Source organism: Lacerta agilis, chromosome 1, assembly GCF_009819535.1.
Source record: "Lacerta agilis isolate rLacAgi1 chromosome 1, rLacAgi1.pri, whole genome shotgun sequence".
NCBI classification, from domain to species: Eukaryota; Metazoa; Chordata; class Lepidosauria; order Squamata; family Lacertidae; genus Lacerta; species Lacerta agilis.
In genome coordinates this window covers 91,423,981-91,447,099 of record NC_046312.1, presented here as the reverse complement: position 1 = coordinate 91,447,099, position 23,119 = coordinate 91,423,981, and the positions used below count along the sequence as shown (strand labels likewise).

Genomic DNA, 23,119 nt, shown 5'->3' with positions numbered 1-23,119 from the left:
ACTTAGAATTCTAGCCATCCCTTAAAAAAAAAAATTTTTTTTTGTTTGCAAGGCTGCAGAAATGAATTTGAATATGGAACATGAAAGATTTGGCATGAATTAGTGCTAATGGATCAGTCACACCTGTTCCTTTATTATTTTCCTCACAGAAAAGGATCTTTGAGAGTGAGCTCTGAGGGAGGAACTGGCAAGATTTTGAACAGCAGCCATTCTGACAAAACCCCACAGGATTCCCAGCCTCAGCAATAATGACTCACTTGTGATAAATAATCCTTTATTTCAAAAGTTTCCAAGTTTGTACACAACACTTCTCTCTCTCTCCCCCCCCCCAACCCGGTGAACAAGTATATTTTTCAGATTTGTAGCAACAACATATAACCATTAAGCAGCAAGTACTGTACCCATTTACATTTTATCCAGAAGACACAGCAAGAAACTTTTTCCAAAGGGAAAAGAATGGAAAAATTAGCTTAAATATATATTTGGGTTGTGTACAGAAAAAAACCCACCTCATAGGCTTGGCTATGGCTTCGTAAGATCAGATTAGCATCATATTTTGCCTCAGATCCAAGGCAAGAGGCCATCTTGCCATATTTTCCAAAGCCTGAGATGTCTTCCCCTTGACTAAAAATAAAATAAAATAGCCCAATATATTTCCTAAGTCTTGAAGTCAGCCAGCTTCAACACGGACTCAAGCTGCCTTGGATTCTGAGGAGGTCCAAGTATCACTATGGAAGAGATTCTTGCCTCTGACTTGAATCTCATCCAAGGCACAGCCCTAATAAAATACTGGTGTTAGTTAATTACATTTCACATCTAGTCCACAGCCAACATTTCACATTTTTAAAATGTATGGTGGATTGGTATGTTGCCACTGTAAAACACTTCCCGTCCGATTTGTGAGTAGGGGCTTGTGTTTGAAAAGAACTGAAGATAGTAACTGTACGAAAAGCAGTGTTTGTTGTTCCTGCAAGCAAAATTCATAATACTTATAATATACAGCTTTTTAAGGTTTAAGAATTTATAAAGCCTCACAAAACAAGCAGTGGGGGAACGTTCTCCCAAGTTGCAACGTCTTCACCAGGTAGCAACGGGATTGGCTTTATATTTCCTGTAATCATCCATGCAGAAAAATGCAAGCTCCGTTTCATTTGCTGAAAGGAAAAATATTGAGCGTGTTTGGTGAAAACATTCAATTTTCAAGCCACAGAACGTCAGATTAACATTAATTAGAATCACAGATGGTGCTGAATACTCTGTGGTTCAAGGCTATTGCTAGTTATTCGCTTGTTTGTTTTTACATCAGATCCAAATAGCAAGAATGCGCTTAGTACACCCCCACCCACCTATCCACCCCCAAAAGCATACTACAGCCAGGGGCAAGAACAGCACCCTTGTTAAAAGGCACCATTTCAAAACAAGGGCTATGAAACCATTTGCAGAGCATTCCCATAAATAAATCCAGTGCTTCTCTTCAGAATACATGGGAAAATAACGAAGTTCCTCATTCTGTTCCGCGGGAGGGGGGATATCCCCCTGAAATTAACCTGTAGCCATAATAATTTAATACTTAGAGGATCAGTAGAATATTTTACAGATCACTTTACATTCTCCCTCATGACCCATAAAAAAGTGCGTCTGAGGGAGCTAATTTTTTTGCCCTGCTGATGATTAATTCATGAGGCTTCAACAATATGCAAAGTGAAAGACACAAATTGGCTTCTCCAGCAATACCTTCAAATGCCTCTAATTATCCACAGGGGATATGGCAGAGCTGAAGGACCCGCAAAGGTTCAGAGAAGCCACAATTCTTCCCACCAGCGGGTCAAGGACTTCCTCTTCTAAAACAGTAAGTCAGCAACATTACTAATTCAGAGCGGGGGATGGAGCTGACGGAAAGCCATCACAATTAAGAGACCGTCGGATTCTTTTGAAGTGGTGAGCCACGACTAAGTTCCACCGGTTTTATTTTTTATTTTTAATAAATTAAACCAGAAGTTAATGAAGTCTGCCTGTGTAATGCAAAACAGGAGCGAGGGACGGCAACTCTGAATATTGGCTAGGATGCCTGCGGAAACTGGGGGCATGGGAAAGTGAGGAAGATACAGCAGCAGTTCCCTAACTTTTTTGCCGCCGCCCCCCATGGACCTCTTAAAAATTATTGAGGGTCTTGGTGGGTCACTTAATCATATATATTTTTCTGCCTGTTTTCACAATTGTAATGTGCTGTGCTATGATTCTTAATTGTATTTCTATTGCTCCTTTTATTTCTTATATGGCGTTTTATTGGAATGCCATAAAATTCTACAGCATTCCAATTCTAAATGTTCCTCACAGGCCCGCTGCAAACCGCCTGAATGAAGCTCGTGGACCACAATTTGGGAACCTCTGTCATTCAATATACTTGCAAAACAAAAGGAGATGATGGAAAGCTGCTTTAAGTCAAGGCGGACCACTGGTCCATTTAGCTCAGTGTTGTCGGCAGCAGCTGTCGCAAGGTTTCTGGCAGAGCTTCTTCACATGCTGGGGATTGAATCTTCTGTGAGCCACCCTGAGACCTCCAGGGATAGGGAGGAATATAAATTCAATAAATAAATAAAATCTTCAACCTTCTGCATGCAAATCAAATGCTCTACCACTGAGCTACAGCCCTTCCCCACGAGACAGTTAAGACTCATTTATCGGACAATTGTTGCCAATTAAAAAAAGTTAATTCTCCCAGGCACTTCCAGTTATCGGGCCCGTTTATACAGGGTGAGTCCTTTAAAAGAGGCCCCGTGGATACAGAATACACATGTTCCATGGGGCCTCTTTTAAAAGACTCACCCTGTATATAACGTTTCACTCCTGGGTTTACTACTGTATAACCTGGGAGAAATAAGCAGCAAGCTTCAGGTTCACACACTGACCCCCCCCCACTGTCCACTCCCTCAAGAACCATATTTCTTTGAATGCAGGATCTTTCTGGTTTAGTTACTATAGTCTCCTTGTGACAAGGAGATTTTCTTCCAAAGCAACTACTCTACTCCGAACCTAAAAATGGTAAGCGCAATGCTGGTGGTGAACAAAAGAGGTTCAAAGTCTCTCTCAAGGCAAATCTTAAAAAATGTAGTATAAACCCCGACAACTGGTAAACGCTCCAGTTGGAGAACAGCCTTTACCAAAGGTGTCATGGGTTTTGAAGACACTCGAACTCAGGACGAAAGGCGCTAAGAGGAAGGAACGCTTAGCAAACCCTCACTATCATCAATTCCCACCCGGAAACCTATGTCCCCACTGTGGAAGGACGTGTGGATCCAGAACTGGCCTCCACAGTCACCTACGGACTCACTGTTAAAACTGTGTTTATGGAAGACAATCTTACTCGGCTACGAGTGATCGCCAAAGAAGCAGCAGCAGCAGCATCACAAGTTGAGAAGTGGGTAACTTGAGGTACTCCTGATGCTGCAGCCCTGATTTCTGGCCAAGCATGTTGGGATTTAAGGAGCTGGGAGTCCAACAGCAGCTGGAAGGCTGCAGGTTTCTGCACCCCTGCCATAAAGGAAGGATGCATTTCCCAAATTCAAAAAGTAGAGAATGCAAAGGTCCATACCCCCCTCCTCTGTATCTTCTTGGGCTACACCCCTAACCAAACCAAAATAGTAAAAAGGGGCAGTGATGACAGCCCTCTGTATCTGATTCAATTCAATCAAGAGAGTCTTTTCAGAAGCACCCAGGTCTCTTTAGCTTTTCAATTTGAGTGTTCAATTCAAATTCAATTCATTAGGTGTTTCACCAGCTGAGAACCCCATTCTGGGGGAGGGTTGAACATAATTCTTCCACTTCATGAAGCAAAATTTCTATGGTCCAAATATTCGGGCAAAAGGTACACAGATTCCTTTAATGCCTGCCTCCTACATCTCCACCATGAGAAGATTGGCCTAAGAAAGCCAATCTCACAAGACAGCTAAAATGCATTTAGGTCAGGCACCCCCAAACTCAGCCCTCCAGATGTTTTGGGACTACAATTCCCATCATCCCTGACCACTGGGTCCTGTTAGCTAGGGATGATGGGAGTTGTAGTCTCAAAACATCTGGAGGGCCGAGTCTGGGGATGCCCGATTTAGGTTCTTACAGGACTCATCTGTTCCAGGGCTTTCGTTGAGAGTATACCTACATAGCAGCTGCCCATGTTTCTGGTTCAGTGCAGACAAAAAAAATTCTGGAGCTTCCCCTTCCCCCCCCCCCCGGCGCCCCATGGAAAGTTTTCCATTTCCATAAGTTCATTAGCAACAATGAATGGATGCCAATTGCAAATACGGGAATTGGCAGCTTCAAAGTGGTTGGATTTGCTTACAAAATCCAAGTAGCATCAGCATGTGAAGTCAGGTCACTCTCTAGGGCACCATAACATTTTCCAATGATAATTACCCTTTACAAATTAGCCGAATATGCAAATTAGCCTAAATTAGCCAATTCAAACATTTCTGGAAAGCACACACCCCTGTTACTCTGTTTATAACCACAGTCATTCCCTCCATTCCTCATGTTTACACTGTGAGTGCCATTGCTTATGTAGCCAAAACAGAGGGCAAGAAAGGGGTGGGAGGAGGGGGGCTGAAAAGTTTGAAGATGTGCAAAAAGCTTTAGGAAGGGAGAGAGAAGCCCTAAGGGGGATAAGAGCCCCAAACAATCCAATGAGGGCTGGGTATGCTCAGAGACCATGGAATGCTGACTGTCGGAGGGAGGCAGGAAAAACTGGAGAGATGGGATGGAACAGCCACCTCCATGCTGTAACATTTTGCTGCAGATCCCATCGGCGTTCCACTAAACAGCTGCTTTAGAACACTTCCAAAAAGCAAAGGAAATTTCCCCTTACCATAGCAAAACCATATTTCTGCTAGCGCATCCTGCTGCCAGGAGAAAGAGGCCAGCCGTACAGGGTGCAGCGTATCATTGTCTCATAATGAAGCTCCCCCTATAGGTGCAGAGCTTTTTAGCAACACTACATCAGCTTTCCAGTCAGGTGCCCTCCTGGTGTTTTGCACTACAACTCCCATGAGCCCCCACCAGCAAGAGCTAAGGATGATGGAGAGTTACAGTCCCAAACATCTGGAAATACCAGGTTGGGATCTTACCAATCCCCAAAATTAATCAAATGCAGAAATGCCCTAACACACCTTACTGATTTAATATTTAAAATCTCTTTGTCAAGTAATACATTTGATTGCTGAATATGTAAGTGAAAGGATAAAACAAGCACCATTAGCTGTACTGCTGGATAGGTGTTTAATGGTTATTGTATTTGTACTTGTTTAAAAACCAATAAAAATTTTGTTTTAAAATACATATATTTAAAATCTCAGCAGTTAACTGGGAAGCATGCTGGTCCAGTAAGCAAAAGACCAGAACCTAGCTCTCCTCTTGTGCTATCAGTAAGCCTGAGTAGCATGACTACCTCACAGGCCAGCCAGAGTATCAACCCAAAAGCTTACTTTTCTTTTTCATAATGTGAATCAAATGAGATGTGATCGCTACATGCTCAATGAATGTCTCAGAAGTTCAGCTAACTTACGTAGAGCAAAAGTTTACACCCACCCAGCGGGCACTTGGTTTGCCACGCAACACTGTTTTCTTGCATTTATCGCTGCATGACATGGCCTATGGCACTTCCCAATCGGGTACCAAGCAAGTGTGTTCCAATACAGGTGAAACTCGAAAAATTAGAATATCGTGGAAAGGTTCATTTCTTTCAGTAATTCAACTTAAAAGGTGAAACTAATATATGAGATAGACTCATGACATGCAAAGCGAGATATGTCAAGCCTTTATTTGTTATAATTGTGATGGTTATGGCGTACAGCTGACGAGAACCCCAAATTAACAATTTCAACTTTGGGGTATTCATCAGCTGTATGCCATAATCATCACAATTACAACAAAAAAAGGCTTGACATATCTCACTTTGCATGTCATGAGTCTATCTCATATATTAAACTCCAGTAGCTAATGAAAACAATTGCTTACATAAATGGAACTTTCCATGATATTCTAATTTTTCGAGTTTCACCTGTATGCCCTTTTTATACTTGTATTCCCTCTCAAGTGATCTTGGTGACTCTCCAGAACTGCACATTATTGAACAGGTTCTCTTCATTACTCCTCACTGGTTACACTGCTTAAATTTCTAGCCGAAGCATCAGTTTCAACGTTGCTGAAAAGATGGAGCAGGCATGGTACGAATAACCAAGCTGTCAGTCATTTAAAATTACCCTCAACAGAATTCCAAGCATAACCTTTTTCTTTCGTGGTGGAGGGGACGACAGAGGGAATACCCCCATTAGCATTCTGAAGAGAGGCACATGGGGCCCTCGAACCCAATGATTTGAATGGACATTAAGCACACACACACTGGTCCTCAATAATCGTCAGGTTGCGTACGGAGCATCAGGTTTAGCATTTGCTTTTCAGCAGGCTATCCAAACATAATCAGCCAGGATAATGACAAGCACAACGAGCGGAGGCCTCAGTCAATCCCAGCCCACTACCAACCTATGCCAGCGGCTTTCAGGGTGCTGTCCTCTGCCAAAATGAGTTTGTCGTCGTCTTCTAAACTCACGACGAGTTCATTGGTCTAGAAATGGAGGGGATGAAAATAAATACGGAGGAGTCAAATAACATTATACCTTACTAGAAGGCAGGCACTTTCCAGCATGAACAATTTAAATTTAGAGAGATTTAGGAGGGGAGTGAGCAGTCATAAAATGTACCTTAGAGCCATGTGCCTGGTGAAGAATCTTCATTGTATCTGAAAGAGATTGCTTGCTTTAAGATGGTTTTTCTTCTTCTTCTTCTACTGGGCATTTAGCTAGAATGCTACATCTAAGGTCTTGTGCATCATACCATACATTCTTCCCACACATTTGTCACCTTGCAATATTCTTCTTCTTATTTTGCTTCTCTCAACTAGAATTGGACAACATCATCACAATCCTACAAAATCCCTTAACAGAATCAGCTGTAAAAGGTTTATATGCTTAGAAACATGCAATCTAATCTCACATCCATTAAGCCCTGAACACAAATGCCGAGCAGAATCCTTAAGACTACTCAAAAATACAAATAAATTAAAAACCCAGTTGACAGTATAGGTTGCAGAATTCAAGCCAAAAAATGAATCTGAATTTCCAACCTCAGCTTTGATTAGCAGTTTTATGCTTTAAAAGTAAAACTCGCGCACACACAGAAAGCAGGTCCCTTTTTAAACTGTTAATCAGAATTCCAGTAAAATAAAAAGTTGTGTGATACGAGATCATCTTTCTTCCTGATATAATTACAGTTTCCCAATCCGGATTGGAGGCAACCTCAGAATACATCCCTGCTTGATAAACCTCTACTTGCAACAAACATGCTGAATTGTGCATGAAATATAAAAGCTGGTGGTGTTTGCCAAGGACACTCACGGAGGACCTTTTATACCAAACAAAGAGAGGCCACATTACAAATGACTTTTTCTTTATCTTTGCAAAGTAAGTGGCAAACACCTACCGTATTTTTTCGTCTATAAGACTCCCCCATGTATAAGATGCCCCCTATTTGGGGGGACTCTGATTTAAGAAAATGGAGGGAGATAGCCCCCATGTATAAGACGGCCCCAAATTCTGGACATTATTTTTTAGGAAAAAATGTAGTCTTATACATGGAAAAATATGGTATTTAAAGTAATCTCAGTAAAAATATGAAACAATCACCATGTCTTGCAATTGCTATACTGTTGCTGAACATTCAGCCTACCTATCGGCATTTTCAGGAAAGTCATACCCTCAACTTTGAGCAGCACTATTTTAAAGTAGGTGTGCTTCAAATGGCTGCTTTTTGCTGATAATTGCACTCTGGTTTCTTACTATCAATACCTGCTGCTTTTATAACCATTATTATATTATGCATTAGCAAAGCAAGGCAAAAGGCAAATGTTCACAACCAAAAGACCACCCATCCATTAACTAAACTGCTGTTTTCTTGCCAACAGTTAGTGAAGAACTATAATGGATTGGGTGGGAGAAGGCGAAACCTGTCAGTTTTGGTTCTCAGTTTCTTATTTTTTCAATCTTAAATGCAGTTCTCCAAGATGCTGCAGCCGTTTGCAATATTTTCATTTAAAATTTAGTGCTATTTTCATTAAAATTTAGTACTATTTTTTCATTAAAATTGTAGTGCTATTTTTGCCGAATGCATACATTTTGCCTGAGATTTTGACTAATGTACACATTTTGCAAGGATTTTTTTCCTAATATGCTACTGTACGTTTTGCATGCTGTTTTCACTAATATATTCATTTATATACACATTTCCTCAGCTATGTGCATGTTCGTAAACATTGGTTAGAGAAATTTGTTTCAGAAAATGCAAATTGATACATTCGGCATTAAAGGCAAACTGAATTCAGTTTCTTGCGCGCCCCACCCCCATCCCAAGACAGGACTTAACAGCAAAACACTGGAACTGCAACTAGGAACCACTACAAATGTCCCCTGTAACCCCCGAGTCAAGCCTAGATCTTCTTGACAACAAGCAGGAGAAACCTGCTGTTTAATTGTTGCTCCCTGAAAGCTGAAAGTTTTCAAAATGTCAGCTTCCAAGCTAGATATATTATATATACTACATTGCCATATCAAATATATTTGATTTTGCAGCCCAAATCCTGTTTGTTTTCAATGATTAATAAAATACTAGTTTGCTTTAATTTTATATCGTTTCACAAACTCATACTTAAGCTCTTTCCTGTTTACCTCCAGCCTCATTCCCACTCTCTTCTTATTTACTATGTAAATTCTTTCCACACGTAAGCCTCTCATTCCATGCTTCTTGCTCCTGCTTGGCTACCCCTTCTGACCTCACAATTAGTTGCTGGATATTGAAATGCAGAAGCACGGAGGAAACTGCAGTTTCAAAGGATTGTGGGTCATGAGCAGCACTTCAACATGTGAGCCGAGTTTAAAAGGCATTTAAGATGATAAAAAAATTAATACCCAAAAGACAATGCTGCCAATTAACACCAGCATGAACAATCTGCAGGCTAATAATGAAATGAATTCCAAGATGTACAACTATTTAATAATTCCATGAGGTAAAGCTTAACCTGTCATGGAACCAAAACTCCCAATTATTTTCCAGCCCAACCTCTGCATCCAGCTTCCCCTCACAAAAAAACACAATGGGTATCTAATTAGGTTCCTTCCAGATGTTGTTGAACTACATCTTCCATCATCCCTCACCACTGACCAAGCTAGCTGAGGCTCATGGGAGTTGTAGTCCAACAACATCCAGAGGGCATCACAGGCTAAACCCAAGGCAGATAAACCAATTTAATAAAAGTGCAAGGAAAGATACATACCGTATCTATATTTTTTAAAAGGAGGTGGAAGTCCTGTCCTTAATACCACATCTGGGTGGGGGAAATGTTGAAAAGGAACATTAACCATTTTCACTTGGATTTAACAAGATACCATACACAGTACACAAAATTCAACAGTGCACTCTTCCAGTTGTTCCATCTGTACAAGCATTTCAACTTCCTAGGTGGAGCAATCCCCCTTCCTTCCCCTGCACACTCTTTTGAGGGTTCTCCCAAGCCCCCAGATCCAGTTGGGGGGGCATGAAGAGAACATGGGGGACGCCCCAGTTCACAAGCAAAAGTTCTTGCAACGGGCTTCTGCTTTAAGTGAATCCTGCCCACAGTTATTATCTGTTCTTAGAACCAGCAGCACAATCCTATGCATGTCTACTAAAAAATATGTTCCTCTGAGTCCAATGGAGCTTACTCCCAAGTAAGTGTGCACAGGCCTGCAGTCCAAGTCATACAAACCAATGGAACCCAAGTTCCAAGAAAACATGGAAAAGGCTTATAGTGGCACATTAAGTGTACCAAAGGATGTTTGAAATCACAGGTTAAAATCATGCACAATACATCCCAGTATCTGTGAATAGTCATCATAATCCCACGGATTCCATCCACACTGTTACATCCATAACTGCAGGAAGTCTTATGTGTGACGTGTCTCTGAGAAGCTGAGATACAAAGCAAGGAGGCCAGAAAGGTTGTTACAGGTTTACAAGAGAGATTTCCCTCAGTTCTTTAAAGGGCCACATGTTTGAATGTTGCCTTGTATACATGAAATGAAGCAAAAGCTCCATGAGGAAGAATTTAGGTTGAAACAGGCCTTTCCCATTGCCTACCCATGCCTTATACCAAATCAGACCATTTGGTCCATCTTTCCTAATATCATGAACACTGATTGGCTAGAACTTGCCAGGGGTTCAGGCAGGAGTTTTTTTTCCAGCACTACCTAGAGCAGTGTTTTTCAACCACTGTTCCGCGGCACACTAGTGTGCCGCGAGATGTTGCCTAGTGTGCCGTGGGAAAAGAGAGAGAATTACTTTATATATAGTCAATATAGGCACAGAGTTAAAAATTTTAACATTTTCTAATGGTGGTGTGCCTCGTGATTTTTTTCATGAAACAAGTGTGCCTTTGCCCAAAAAAGGTTGAAAAACACTGACCTAGAGATGCCAGGGATTAAACTTGACACATTTTGCATGCAAAGCACTAGGCTACAGCTCTTCCCTGGGGTCTATCAGCATGGGGCAGTTTTCCCCCTTCCCCCCCCCCCCGCCACATGTTCCTTGGCACACCGAGAAGCACTAGCCAGCCATAACAGTTTCTTACCATTCTTCACAAATTCAATAAACTCTCCGACAGTCTGATCCAGAGTAACATCATGGTACACAACAGGTTTAAAATTACGGTGCTCAAAGGAGCGAACTAGACGAACAGTGACAGTAACGTCTTCTGATGACATGTGAGCTATCCAACAAGTACCTGGAAGGCAAAAATGTTTATTTTGAAGGAGCTTGCTTATGAAAAAAACAAGAGCATAAGGTCCTAACATTGGGTACAATCAATGTTTCAGTAGCAAGAAACTTCAAGTTCTTTTGTTTATATATTTAAGATGTATTCTAGTGTTGCATGTAAAGGATTGTTCCCGAAATGCATATTGAAATCTAACCAGAACTTTAAAATATATAGATATACAAAGAGCAGCCCTTAGGGGCTGACAATTAGCAGGATTGTAGTACTACTACTGTAGACAGCAAAAGGGAATTTAACCCATCCCTGCCCTGTGGAATATCATTCTTTTGAATCTAGCATTTGAACTGGAAGGACTCCCCTCCGGCACCAATTGAGGATTCAACTCACTTTCAAGTGAACAAAATTTATATACTGCTTGACTGCAATAAAACCTCTAAGCAGTTTACAATAAATAACCTATCGAAACAAATGTAAAATAGTTACTTGCAAGTACTACCGTATTGTGTGAATAATAATATTTATTAAATTTCTATACTGCCCTCCATCCTCAGATCACAGGGAGGTTTACAATATAATAACAAAAAAAAACCCTGCTGTTCAAAATGCTAGATTGTTTAATCAGTGATTTAGCAAAGTTTAACAATGTTTAATCTTGTGCCACTTCCCGTTTGCTGTAATACGGTTAGTACTTGTAAACTTGCTGTACCTTATTTGCTAGAATATACTACTGTACTTCCTTTCTTTTTTAAGGGTGATTGTTTAAGAATCACGTCGGTTGCCCCACCCACTTTTGGTCTGGCACGTCCAGAGCATCATGCAAGCTACACCAAAACCACACGGTGGCATAATGTTTAGTGCTGTAAAAGTCAAGCAGCGCTGTGTCTAACTAAAACACCCATTTTTTTAGCACCATGAACTGTACATTTTGCTAATAATGCACAAATACAAACGTTGTACTCTCCCAGATACTATCTTTCGCTACACACAATATACCAGGGCACTGGGGGCAGAGCCGCCCAACCAATATATTGCTGAGTCTCACTCCAAACTCTATTTTTTTTTATTATTATTTTTTGTCTCTTGCTCAATGGTGTAGCGGTGCAGGGACGAACCACCGCCACTTAGCTCGCAGCCTGGGGTGGTGAGATCACCTTATGGCGGGCGCCAATATAGAAATACTGTAATTGCGCCGATCCTCTGCAAAACCACTATTGCGACCAACCAAAGTGTCAAACAGAACATGGAGCAATTCTGCGCTTAACACCATTCTCATGTCAGCCTTGAAAATGTCATTCTTGCTGCTACTGGGAATCCACGGACCAACTCGCACGACGAACCCCGCTCTCCTCGTCCTCCCCCCGCCGCCCCCCTTTGCCTCACCGGCGCTCTAGGCAGACGCCTTCCCTCCAAACACGTGGCCCAATCTCAGGTAGAGCACTTCCACTTCCTGGTTCTTGGACGCCGCGTTTCCCCAGGAGCCTCCAGACACAGCCTCGCCCCCTCTGCAAACGCCTTCCATGAACTCGCCAACGATTGGCTGTCGCGAGCACATTTCTCCCGCCCTACTGACGGAGTTGCGTCGCCCACTGGTCGCCTTTATCCTTAGATACGCCCATCGCTCTATAATTGACGGCAGCTTTGCCCATAGAGATAGCAAAAGCATGCGCGCAGCCTGAATTCCCGTTCTAAATTGAAGCACCCATAGCCGCGTAACACTGTATGGGAAATATAGAGATATGGACCTGATAGAAAGCTTAACCTGCAATCTTGTTCTTGAAACTCAGAAAGGCTTACATACCGGTACCTGTTTCATGTTCTCTGCTTTATTTGCACTTTACAGCGGAATCTGCTGGGAGCCGCCCAGAGTGGCTGGGGAAACCCATCCAGATGGGCGAGGTATTAATTAATTAATGTTTACATTCGCGTGAAAAGTGAAATCAGAATTTTAAAATGTATTAAAATTGCTTTGCCGGTACAGTCCATTCTCCCCATTGTTGCAGGTTGGGGGAGAAGGCTGTGGCCAATATCAGTTTCATATTAAAATAGCATAATTTACGGTCTATGGAGACGGGAACAATTTTCTCCTTTGGCGAGGTGGGGTCTAGGAAGCTGCGCGTTCGGCATTCCCTTTCGACTGCAGGCGCCTCTCTTTTCGGGCGAACGCCCCCTTGCCTTATTCCGCTTATTATACAGAGGCCGCGGTCATTAACGTTGATATACTTCCGGTTCTCGACTTGTCTGTTCGAATACTCTGTGCGGGTCAAGAATGGGGGAAGCCGCTCATTAATAGAAATCATGACATTTTCTCAGCATAGTCTGCATCTTCAATTAGGGCAATTTCCATGATTTGAAATTGCTAATCAAGAGTTCTTACCCCAGATAATAACCGTAGCTATTCTGAGCATGCAGTTTTGCTTAAGAACATTTAAAAAAAACGGCTTGCAAAGTCCACCTTACGTAACATTTTCTCTGCAAATAAAAAAAACAAGCCAGCTTAGCCAGCAGGCGCTGGACGGTCCACTAATAATAATGGGTGCCTGCTTTTTAAAGTTCGAATTAAACTCAGGATGCACGCGCACAACTTCCGAAAGTCCACGCCACTGCTCCTTATATGCAGCCCGCAGCTTCCTCAATAGACGTCATCGTTGCTGTTTTTTCCTCATCCCCAAACAATACTTGCTTTGTTACAGGTAGGTAGCAGTGTTGGTCTGCCATAGTCGAAACAAAATAAAATAAAAAAATTACTTCCAGTAGCACCTTAGAGGCCAACTAAGTTTGTTCTTGGTATGAGCTTTGTGAAGTGTGCATGCACATGAAAGCTCATACGAAGAACAAACTTAATTGCTCTCTAAGGTGCTACTGGAAGGAATTTTTGTTTGTTTGTTTTGACTATGGCAGACCAACACAGCTCCCTTCCTACCTGTAACTTTAACCTTAATGTGAATCTTTATTATTTTCATCAGCTTTTTACCAAAGGAGGGGCAGCTGTCCCCTGCCCAGATCAAGTAAAACAATAGGAATGCGTACTTAACTAACAGGCCAATCACGTCGGTTCTTTCCCCCCCCCCTAACAAGTCCTGCCCCTCCCTAACAAAAATACAGCGTTGGCTACGCCCATGGGCCCTTGCCGCACTCGCGAAGAGGCTCTTCAAACAACATAAGGAACCAGGGAGGTGGGCTAGTCTTCTAGCATTTTGGTTATACGTCTGTGGCCACCATCGAAGTCAGGCGTTACCTTTCGCCCGTCAGTCCCACCCGCTTGCCGAATCGCGGTGGGAACGAAGGCCCGCGAGCGCCCGCCCCCTCTCTTCTGATTGGCCGCGTGAGCTGGGCTGATTCGTGAAATAGAGACTCTGTGGCAAGAAGCTGCAACGGGCGCAGTTCACCCTTTTGTTGCATCGGGAGGAGGTCACTGCGCGCTTCTGCAACCATGGCACAGGTAAGCCCCCTTTCCTGACAAAAGGGCGTACTTCCAAGACGCCCCTCTTTGCAGGCACGGCAAGTCGAGTCTGTTTCTCTTTCGCTAAGCTTTTCTCGGTGTCGGTTTCGCTTTTCTTCGCAGTAGTCGGGGGAAGGGTGTACGCGCCTCTGTTGAGGTCTTGTTCCTGCTTTCTCCCTAGTTGGAAGCGTGTCTTGGGATCCGCTTCTCCCTCTGGCCGCTGCCTAATAAGTTTCTATTTCATGTTGCTCCTGCAAGCACCCACACAAACCCCACCCCGCAATCTAGGCGTCCCGGAATGAGGGGTGGGGGGTGTCTCTTTTCTGGTCGGGGAGGAGGAGAAATGAAGCGCCCTTGTTCTCGCTTTACAGAGCACGCGCTTGTGCCTTGGTAGGTAGTGCTAAGTTCTCCAGGGGCTTATTCCTCTGCAAAGTTGTGGTCAACTCTTAAAAGTACAGTAGATCACTGCTTCTGAAATAATAGCCAGTGATCATTATAAAAGCCACAAATGTGAAGCCTGTACTAGCCAGGCAATGGCTTAAAAATTCTTCAAAACAGTCTTAAGCTGTTACTTTGTATCTTCAGTCATGGTGGTTTGGTTGAAACTTTTCAGAAACCAGACTTCAAAGATTTTGCACAGTGGATCTGCAGTCCTTCTGCATAATACTGTAGCTTGAAGCTGAGTTCTTCTTGTTTAGAATTGCTAATACTGTACAGGCAGCCTTTTCTTTTCTCTCTCTCTTCCTCTTCCTCTCCCTCCCCCACCCCCCCCCCTCAGCTGTAACAGGCAGTTTTGCCTAACTGATGTAGTGGTTGAAGGATAGGTGATAAAACCTCAGTTTCTATGGTATGTGAGGCTCTTGTGTGAAAAGATTCCTTAGTATGCTGACTGTGGATGCGACAAAAGAACTTGCAAAGTTGGGCCTGGGAAAAAGCATGCACATGCAGCTGGAGATAATGGCCCCTTGTGGCTTCCACTGCCAAGGGCATGAGCAGCTCGCTCAAGGTATCTGGCAGCACTTGGTGTGTGTGCAATGTCTTGGTGAAAGTGGCTTGCAGGAACTTGAACTTGAAAAGAAATTGGGCAACATCGGGGGCAGCCCTCGTATGTCATGCTGGAACTGCTTTTCTCCCAAGTGTTAGTAAAGCGACTCATTTTGCAACCTTCCACCCTCAGGATAATTATCAAGCTTCAAATCTCCACACTGTTTGCCCAACTAAATTCCCACACCTTGAATCTTATGCATGCTTGTCTAGGAGTAAGTCCAACTAACCTGGTGGGACTTATTTCAAAGTAAACATGTAAAGGACGTTACCACAGTTCATGAAGCTCTAAAAAGTTTGGTGCTAAAATTTATTCTGATTTAGATGAATTACCATTTGCCTACATTAAGTGTATTGAACAGCAATAAATCCCTTAATTTGAATCCTTATTTGAAATAGGCAGAGTTTGAAAAAGCTGCAGAAGAAGTCAAGAAGCTGAAGACCCAACCAACAGATCAAGAAATGCTGGATATCTACAGCCATTACAAGCAGGCCACAGTTGGAGATGTAAACACAGGTATGAGTTAAATTCATACCATATTCAAACCCATGCTTAGGGATTGGTCATTGAGCAATGGTTGCTCATTGGGGTTGCTCATTGAGCAATTATTTCATCCTAATCTATTGAGTTATCTCAGTGAGAACTATAAACTATACTATATACTGAAATGTAACATCTCACACCAGGTAGGTAAATATTCTACGTATATGCTGTGAGTCCAAATGAACATCGTAAGTTAAATCTGGGTATATTAACTGCAAGTAACACTTGACAGTAAATGCACTCCCTCAGTACAGAGCTCCTTAAATGCCCGGGACAGCCTTGCAATGAGATCAACTTGCCTTTCATTTCAGACTTGCTCATTTGCTTGAAAGCAACTTGTAATAGCAAGCAACTTACCTAGCTGCTTATAACCTCTTTCAAAATCTGCTTCATACCATAAATAGTTAAAAGCGTCCGTTTCTACTGCTTGCATTGATAGCATGGAGCCACAGCAAGTCCTGCAATGTCCATAGATTTCATAAGTGGATTAAAAAGTAATATTGCAGCAATCATAACTCTAGTTTCAGGTACATTATTTCACATCAAGTCTCCCTATTGAGGTGACCATCACTGGTAACTTCTGCTACAGCAGCGCTTTTGAAATATGCAATACCTCGCATACTTCTGTGTTTGGGGTCAAGCAGCATGGGGATGCAGTGGGAACTTGGATTCCACTTTGACTAGCCGGATTTAGCTGATGCTTATGAAACAGTAGAAACTTCAAGTGGGATGTAACTTGCAATAGTGCCTGCAGAAATGTTCTTCATTGCAAAGGCCTAGTCAGGATGTGTTGTCTGATTCTTGCAGAGATTCCATGTTCTAAGTGAAGCAATTTACCCAATCCAGTAGTTCAGGGCATTGCTTAACTTATTGGTGTCCTAGTCCAACTGACTCTCAAGAGCTTTGGGCTAGGAGCACTTGCAGCTCTGAAAGATACTTGGGACAAAGCTTGCTCTGATTTGCACACAACTCAAAACAAAATTCCTTTTCTGTGAGGGTCCTTGGCATAGAACTCGTGAAACTGCTGCATGTGAGAATGGCAACTGTAAACTCTGTTCCAGTGGAACTTGCTATGAGTTTGAGCGAGTGCCTTTAGAAGCTACAACCAGATCCTCTTTACCCCCCTTCACAACTCCACAACCCTTGCCCAGTATTGCAGTACAACAGTTAAGCAGGATATGAATGTGTCTGCTGCTTTGGATGTGTTACCATGTTGGCACTCCCAAGTATCCTATTGGACCAGTTTTCAGAAAGTGAATTCCAAAAGGATAGGTTGGGCCTCTTTTAGTTGGCTGGAGCTGAGATAGCAGACTATTGCACAGCTAGACTAGGGGTCGCATAACAGCCTAGTATTACGCTTGGGTTTCATCTTTCAAGAGGAAGGTGAAACTATCGGATTTGCTAGTGGAGGACAGAAGCACCCATTTGGTATCTTACAACTAAAAGTACACCTGTAGAGTCTACACATTGCACTGGGTAGCACTGTTTGAGGCCAGGGCAGGGGGAGGTTTAATATTTAGATATCCTTTGCAGGAATATCAATAAGTAGCTGAAATCGGGTTGGGGTTTGCTACAAACAACTATTCAGAAGAGCCCTAAAGATGCTTGGGAAGTTAAAGCCCTTGTATGTCTGCTTCCTTTAACTTTGGTTTTGTTTAAACATTGGTGCGAGAGCGTCATGCAAACACAACTTTTGTACTGATCACGAGAATGACTCGTTGCTCTTGGAGGCCATTCTTGTTGCCACAGCTGGTACCCTGATCTACCAACCTACTTGGTGGTTCAGCCTATTGGGTAACTCCAAATGCAGGGAAGTTAGCTAAAAAAGGAGTCCAGTTTCAGTACGTAAAACTGGATGGAAAGTCTGGGCATGATTCTGCTCTTTCTGTAGCTTGTGTGTGTTTTGAAGGATGGGGAGGGCAGAGAGGCTTGGTAGATGAATAAAGGATAGCATACTGGTTCTTGATAATGGGACCAACCAGAAGACTGACGTGAGTGCCCCTGATTTGATTATGCTGCAACAGTGTGGTTACTGATGGGACATGCTGCAGGAGGGGTTTCTGAAACTCTTTGCTAATTGCCTCCGCTTCCATTGCCAGTAGTGCAAGGGTCAGGCAGTAGCTTAGCTTCCCTCTGGGATGACAGTGCCAACTAGAGCTAAAGGTCACCCAGGACCTCACAAGCAGCTGGTTTTCTTGAATAGCCCCATTGCCAATCCTGGGGTAAAAATGACAGTGCTGTGTTTGCATGCAATTCACTCTGAAATACTCGTCGTAGAACTTGAGGACAATACATTCGTTTATGTATGCCCCACCCCTCTCCAGCCACTCCTAAAGCACAGGCATGGAAAGTAGGTCAAAAGGCAATATTTGACCATCCTGGGCCTTCAGGCAAGTCCTTCTAAAACAGCAGTCAAGTACGGACAAACCTACTAGACCAAATGCTGGTGTTCAATAAATTGCCAAGGAAACAAAGGCTGCTCTGGTACGGTAGCCACTACACCAGGCCAAGGCACAAATGGTTAACCGGAAGCCAGATGAGAAGTCGATCCTTTGGAGGATGCTGTCTCTTTTCATACAGGGTGGCTGTATAAGGGTTACTGGAAATATATGTGAACTTATTCAGATGCTTGATGTTCACTATATAAATGCAAAATAACATGGTACGATGGAGATTGTGATCAGTTAGCAAAAAAACAGAATCGCTTGGAACCAAAAGGAAGAGGCCATCTGTTCCAGGTGAACATTTCCACAATGGAATCTGCGCCTGTATCTCTGTGTACCATAGAGTGGCTAGTTGGGTAGATCAGGGAAGAAGAGAGTGCCAGAATATTGTCTTCCTTATTGCTGAAAAGGATCCTCCTTGTAGATGGAGGTAGAACAACCGATATGGCAGCAGTGGTCCCAAAGTGAGCCCCAAGTACCAGAGCTTGCTCCTGTGATGTTCTGTGCATTTTCTGTCCCAGTGAATGGTTGTCTTAAGTGTCCTTGGATATATATAGAGAGAGAGAGATCGTATCTTTTCTTTTCTTTATTTCCAAATGGAATATTCAATTGCAACACACATGGCATGCAATTTGCATGAAAATGTAGGGTGATTCCCTGATGTCAAACTACAGGGTATTGCCACCTGCATGAGACTGAGCAAGTTGCCTACCATTAAAATTGGTTGTGAATTGATGAGTCAGTTTCTGATAGGTGTAGCCAGTATCGGCATATTTGTCTTAAAATCTAGGTTGCCTAACTTGGCAACACAGGCTTCCTACCTTATGGAAGAACAAATATGCAGGTACTTCTGTTGATGTGTTAGTTGAGTTAGGTGATCCAAAGGAAACTTGCTCATCTTTGTTCAGGGGGCTCCATTGTGGGCAATGCAGTGCTTATTTTGCTGTCTCAGCACTTGGTTATCCTGGTTCCGAGAATGAGAGTTGGCTTTTAGGTTGCACATTAAACCATGTATGCGAAATCATTTTGAACAATGATTAGTAAATACCCTTCATCCAGGAACAAACATGCCATGTTGATTGAACAATCCTTGGATTAAAGCTGTCCTTCAAAAGTTGAGAGGCAGCAGCTTTGCTATCATTCTTCCGCGGCTTTCAAGGAAGTACCTCTAGATTGGATATCAACTTTAGAAAAACAAAAAGAATCTGCATACAGCAAAATGTGATCTATCCTGATGGAAACTCGGAGTTAACAAACAGCTTACTAAACAATGAACAGAAACGTGCAGGAAGTAAATATCTGGCATGCTTAAAGCTTTTTAACAAGCAGGACTAAACTTCTGTTTCTAGGCTGCAAAAAACAAACAAAAATAATAAGTAACAAAGGGATGCCAAAATCTATACCCCAACCATGCTGTTGCCTCTTAAATCTAAATGGGAAACTTAAATAAGACTGACTGGTCAGGGTCGTGATCATCTTTATTTTTAAGAAGTTGCACCTGCAAGTTCATGCAGTTTGCCTTTGTTCGTATACCTAAAGCGATCTCTTGTACTGTGGGGGAAAGCAAGGATGTTGCATTACTATGTTAAAATGTCACTTCTTTCAGACCGTCCTGGGATGCTTGATTTCAAAGGCAAGGCCAAGTGGGACGCCTGGAATTCCTTGAAAGGTAAGCCTTGAGTGCGACAGCAAATACAACTCAATTGCTATCAAATCATTGGGATGGCTGACTCAACTTAATCTCACCCATAGAACAACATTACTTGCCTTAACTCTAGAAGTTCATTCCTTCAGCTTTATGGCCATGCTTTAAGCCCTTAGTTTCAGTGTCGCAAAAGCTGGCTATACCGCGGCTATTTCATGTGCCCACATGCACATAGATTGCTGGTGTCAATGGATTCAGTGAGGGAGGTGGGTTGCATCTGTGTTGAAACTCCTCCTAGCAGGCTGTTTCAGCACCTTTTGGAATTGCCAATAGTCTTCTTTCATCGATTGGCAGCTCTTTACCTGAGAAACTAGGAGATTCCTTCGGCCAAAACACATAACTTGTAAGGTGTACATGGGAGTCAAGGTTGTTTGTTGCTTTCCTTTCCCCACCTTGTCCATTTTAAGGGATCATGATCTTCACCACTTAATCCAGTTTCAACATACAGCTGGGCCATCTTTTAGGCTGAATTGACTATTCGTGTTCACAGGCCACTGAAGTAAAGGTTAACCTACCGTACGGTTAGGTAACAAATGGACACAGAGGAGTCCTTGCTTAGGTGACTAGGGTGAGGGAGGGAGGCTGATACCATAGATCTAGCATGGATTGAACACTACATGTTTTATCTCTGCTCACATGCATAATCCTTTTTCTCTTTCAGGAATGTCCAAAGAAGACGCAATGAAAGCATATATTAAAAAAGTGGAAGAGCTGAAGGGAAAATATGGAATGCAATAAACCCCTTTCCTGCATGCCTTTAAATGGAATCATGCCTTACTCTACTAACTTAAACTGTGTTACACAGTATGGCAGTGCCAAGACTTGATGCCACTTTCTATAATTAATAGCTGTGAAAATTTACTTCTAATGGTTTGTATAATAAACACTATCAAATTCACTTGTTGGTAGTCTCGTGGATCTCGTATCAGGAGGAGTCCCATTACTGTGCATGGTACCTGCTCAAGTTGTATAGAGGACCACTAGTATAGAGGCTGGTCTGTCTGGCTCTCCAGCAAGGATGGCAGGATACTGTTGAAATATCTGAAGCCAACCACAGACTGCTTTTAGCTGGTGTCCCAGGCGCTTCCCCTCTTTGTCCCATGGCCAGTCATTAAGAGCTGCTCAAGTGCTTCCAGTGCTGGGGCAGACATTGCTTCACAATCCCAAGTCTCTTGCCCATCTCGTGCATGAACAAACAGTGGGACACTCCACTGGTCAGAAAAGTGGCGAGTTCCATCTGCGAAGGCTAAGGAGCCTTGTTCTTGATGGAAGATTGGAAGTGCATTGCAAATAATTGTTGTCTGTATGCAGCTTATAAAACTTGTAGGTGCCAAGCAGAATGATGCCGCACTTAACTGTAATTGAACAATGCAGCCAATGTGGGGCACACCTTCAATAAAAAGGCAAAGGACCCCTGACAGTTAAGTCCAGTCGCAGATGACTGGGGTTGCGGCGCTCATCTCGCTTTACAGGCCGAGGGAGCCGGCGTTTGTCCGCAGACAGTTTTTCCGGGTCATGTGGCCAGCATGACTAAGCCACTTCTGGCGAACCAGAGCAGCGCACAGAAACGCTGGTTTACCTTCCCACCGGAGCAGTACCTATTTATCTACTTGAACTTTGACGTGCTTTCGAACTGCTAGGTTGGCAGAAGCTGGGACCGAGCAACGGGAGCTCGCCCCATCACAGGGATTTGAACTGCCAATCTTCTGATCGGCAAGCCCAAGAGGCTCAGTGGTTTAGACCACAGCGCCACCAGTGTCCCTACACCTTCAATAGCCCCTGTACAAATAATGTAGTATAAAGCACTGGAGGGGAGTACCTATTTATCTACTTGCACTTTGACGTGTTTTCAAACTGCTAGGTGGGCAGAAGCTGGGACCGAGCAACGGGAGCTCACCCCATCATGGGGATTTGAACCGCCAACCTTCTGATCGGCAAGCCCAAGAGGCTCAGTGGTTTAGACCACAGCGCCACCAGTGTCCCTACACCTTCAATAGCCCCTGTACAAATAATGTAGTATAAAGCACTGGAGGGGAATTCAACGAAACGAAACGTCACCAGCACGAGCATTTCAGCTTCCCTGCTGGATCAGTCCCCTTCCCCTATGCACTCTTCTGGGAGTTTTGTAGAATCATGGAATTGTAAGGGATGCTGATGACCATGTAGTCCAATTCCCTGCAATGCAGAAATATGAAGCTGTCGAATCTGCAACCGTGGTGTTATTAGCACCACACTCTAACTAGATGAGAGTCTCCTATGGTGCTGGAGGAGACTCTTGAGAGTCCCGTGGACTGCAAGAAGATCAAACCTATCCATTCTCAAAGAAATCAGCCCTGAGTACTCACTAGAAGGACAGATCCTGAAGTTGAGGCTCCAGTACTTTGGCCACCTCATGAGAAGAGAAGAATCCCTAGAAAAGACCCTGATGTTGGGAAAGATGGAGGGCACAAGGAGAAAGGGACGACAGAGGATGAGATGGTTGGACAGTGTTCTCGAAGCTACTAACATGAGTTTGGCCAAACTGCGAGAGGCAGTGAAGGATAGGCGTGCCTGGCGTACTCTGGTCCATGGGGTCACGAAGAGTCGGACACGACTGAACGACTGAACAACAACAACTAACTAGATGGGCTATACCTATGCTCTCTCCACGCCCTGCCCCCCAGAACTGGTTTCAAGAGGAGCAGCAGGAAAACCAATATTGTGAGAGCCCTTGTGCAGGGCTTCTGCTTATGAGATGCATTAGGCGAATTCCACTCAAATTGTTTGGAAAATACTAGGAGTGATATCAAGCTGCTTCATACCTGGAGTTAGACCCATTGAAATAAATGGGCTGATGCTACTTTGCATTGACTTCAGAGAGTCTGCTCTGAGCATGACTTGACATTGGATGTCACCCTATGATCTATCTACAAATAGCAAAGACGACCCTTCAGTACAGGATGGGGGAAGCCAGCTTAATCCCTTGGATGCAGGCATAGCCTTAGAAAACTGCCTATTCACAGGCGGTCTTTGAATGTGTGTCACCTTAAAGGCTTAGTATCTTGCACAGGTTTCATTCAAACTAGAAGTACCAGCGCAAGGGACCCCAGGACAA

General features: G+C 43.2%; 2 protein-coding genes across 5 annotated transcripts; one reads left to right on the top strand and one right to left on the bottom strand.

Moving 5' to 3' along the window:
- Positions 1-260: 260 nt before the first annotated feature.
- On the bottom strand, positions 261-13,000 carry C1H2orf76 (chromosome 1 C2orf76 homolog). Of its 4 annotated transcripts, none has more exons than XM_033163580.1 (6): positions 12,906-13,000; positions 10,706-10,858; positions 9,374-9,424; positions 6,750-6,787; positions 6,532-6,613; positions 261-1,154 (listed from the first exon to the last, which is right to left on the bottom strand). In XM_033163580.1, the coding sequence occupies exons 2-6, from the start codon at positions 10,836-10,838 to the stop codon at positions 1,078-1,080; spliced, it is 381 nt and encodes a 126-aa protein (XP_033019471.1). In that variant the 5' UTR covers positions 10,839-10,858; positions 12,906-13,000; the 3' UTR covers positions 261-1,077. The 4 variants fall into 4 exon arrangements, with proteins under 4 accessions (XP_033019471.1, XP_033019469.1, XP_033019473.1 ...); XM_033163578.1 differs by lacking the exon at positions 12,906-13,000 and adding an exon at positions 12,230-12,478; XM_033163582.1 differs by lacking the exon at positions 12,906-13,000 and adding an exon at positions 12,072-12,143.
- A 1,149-nt stretch (positions 13,001-14,149) lies between these two features.
- On the top strand, positions 14,150-20,923 carry DBI (diazepam binding inhibitor, acyl-CoA binding protein). Its single transcript, XM_033163568.1, has 4 exons — positions 14,150-14,288; positions 15,732-15,849; positions 19,927-19,989; positions 20,687-20,923. Exons 1-4 carry the CDS (start codon positions 14,280-14,282, stop codon positions 20,761-20,763), a joined length of 267 nt encoding a protein of 88 aa, XP_033019459.1. The 5' UTR covers positions 14,150-14,279; the 3' UTR covers positions 20,764-20,923.
- Positions 20,924-23,119: the final 2,196 nt, after the last annotated feature.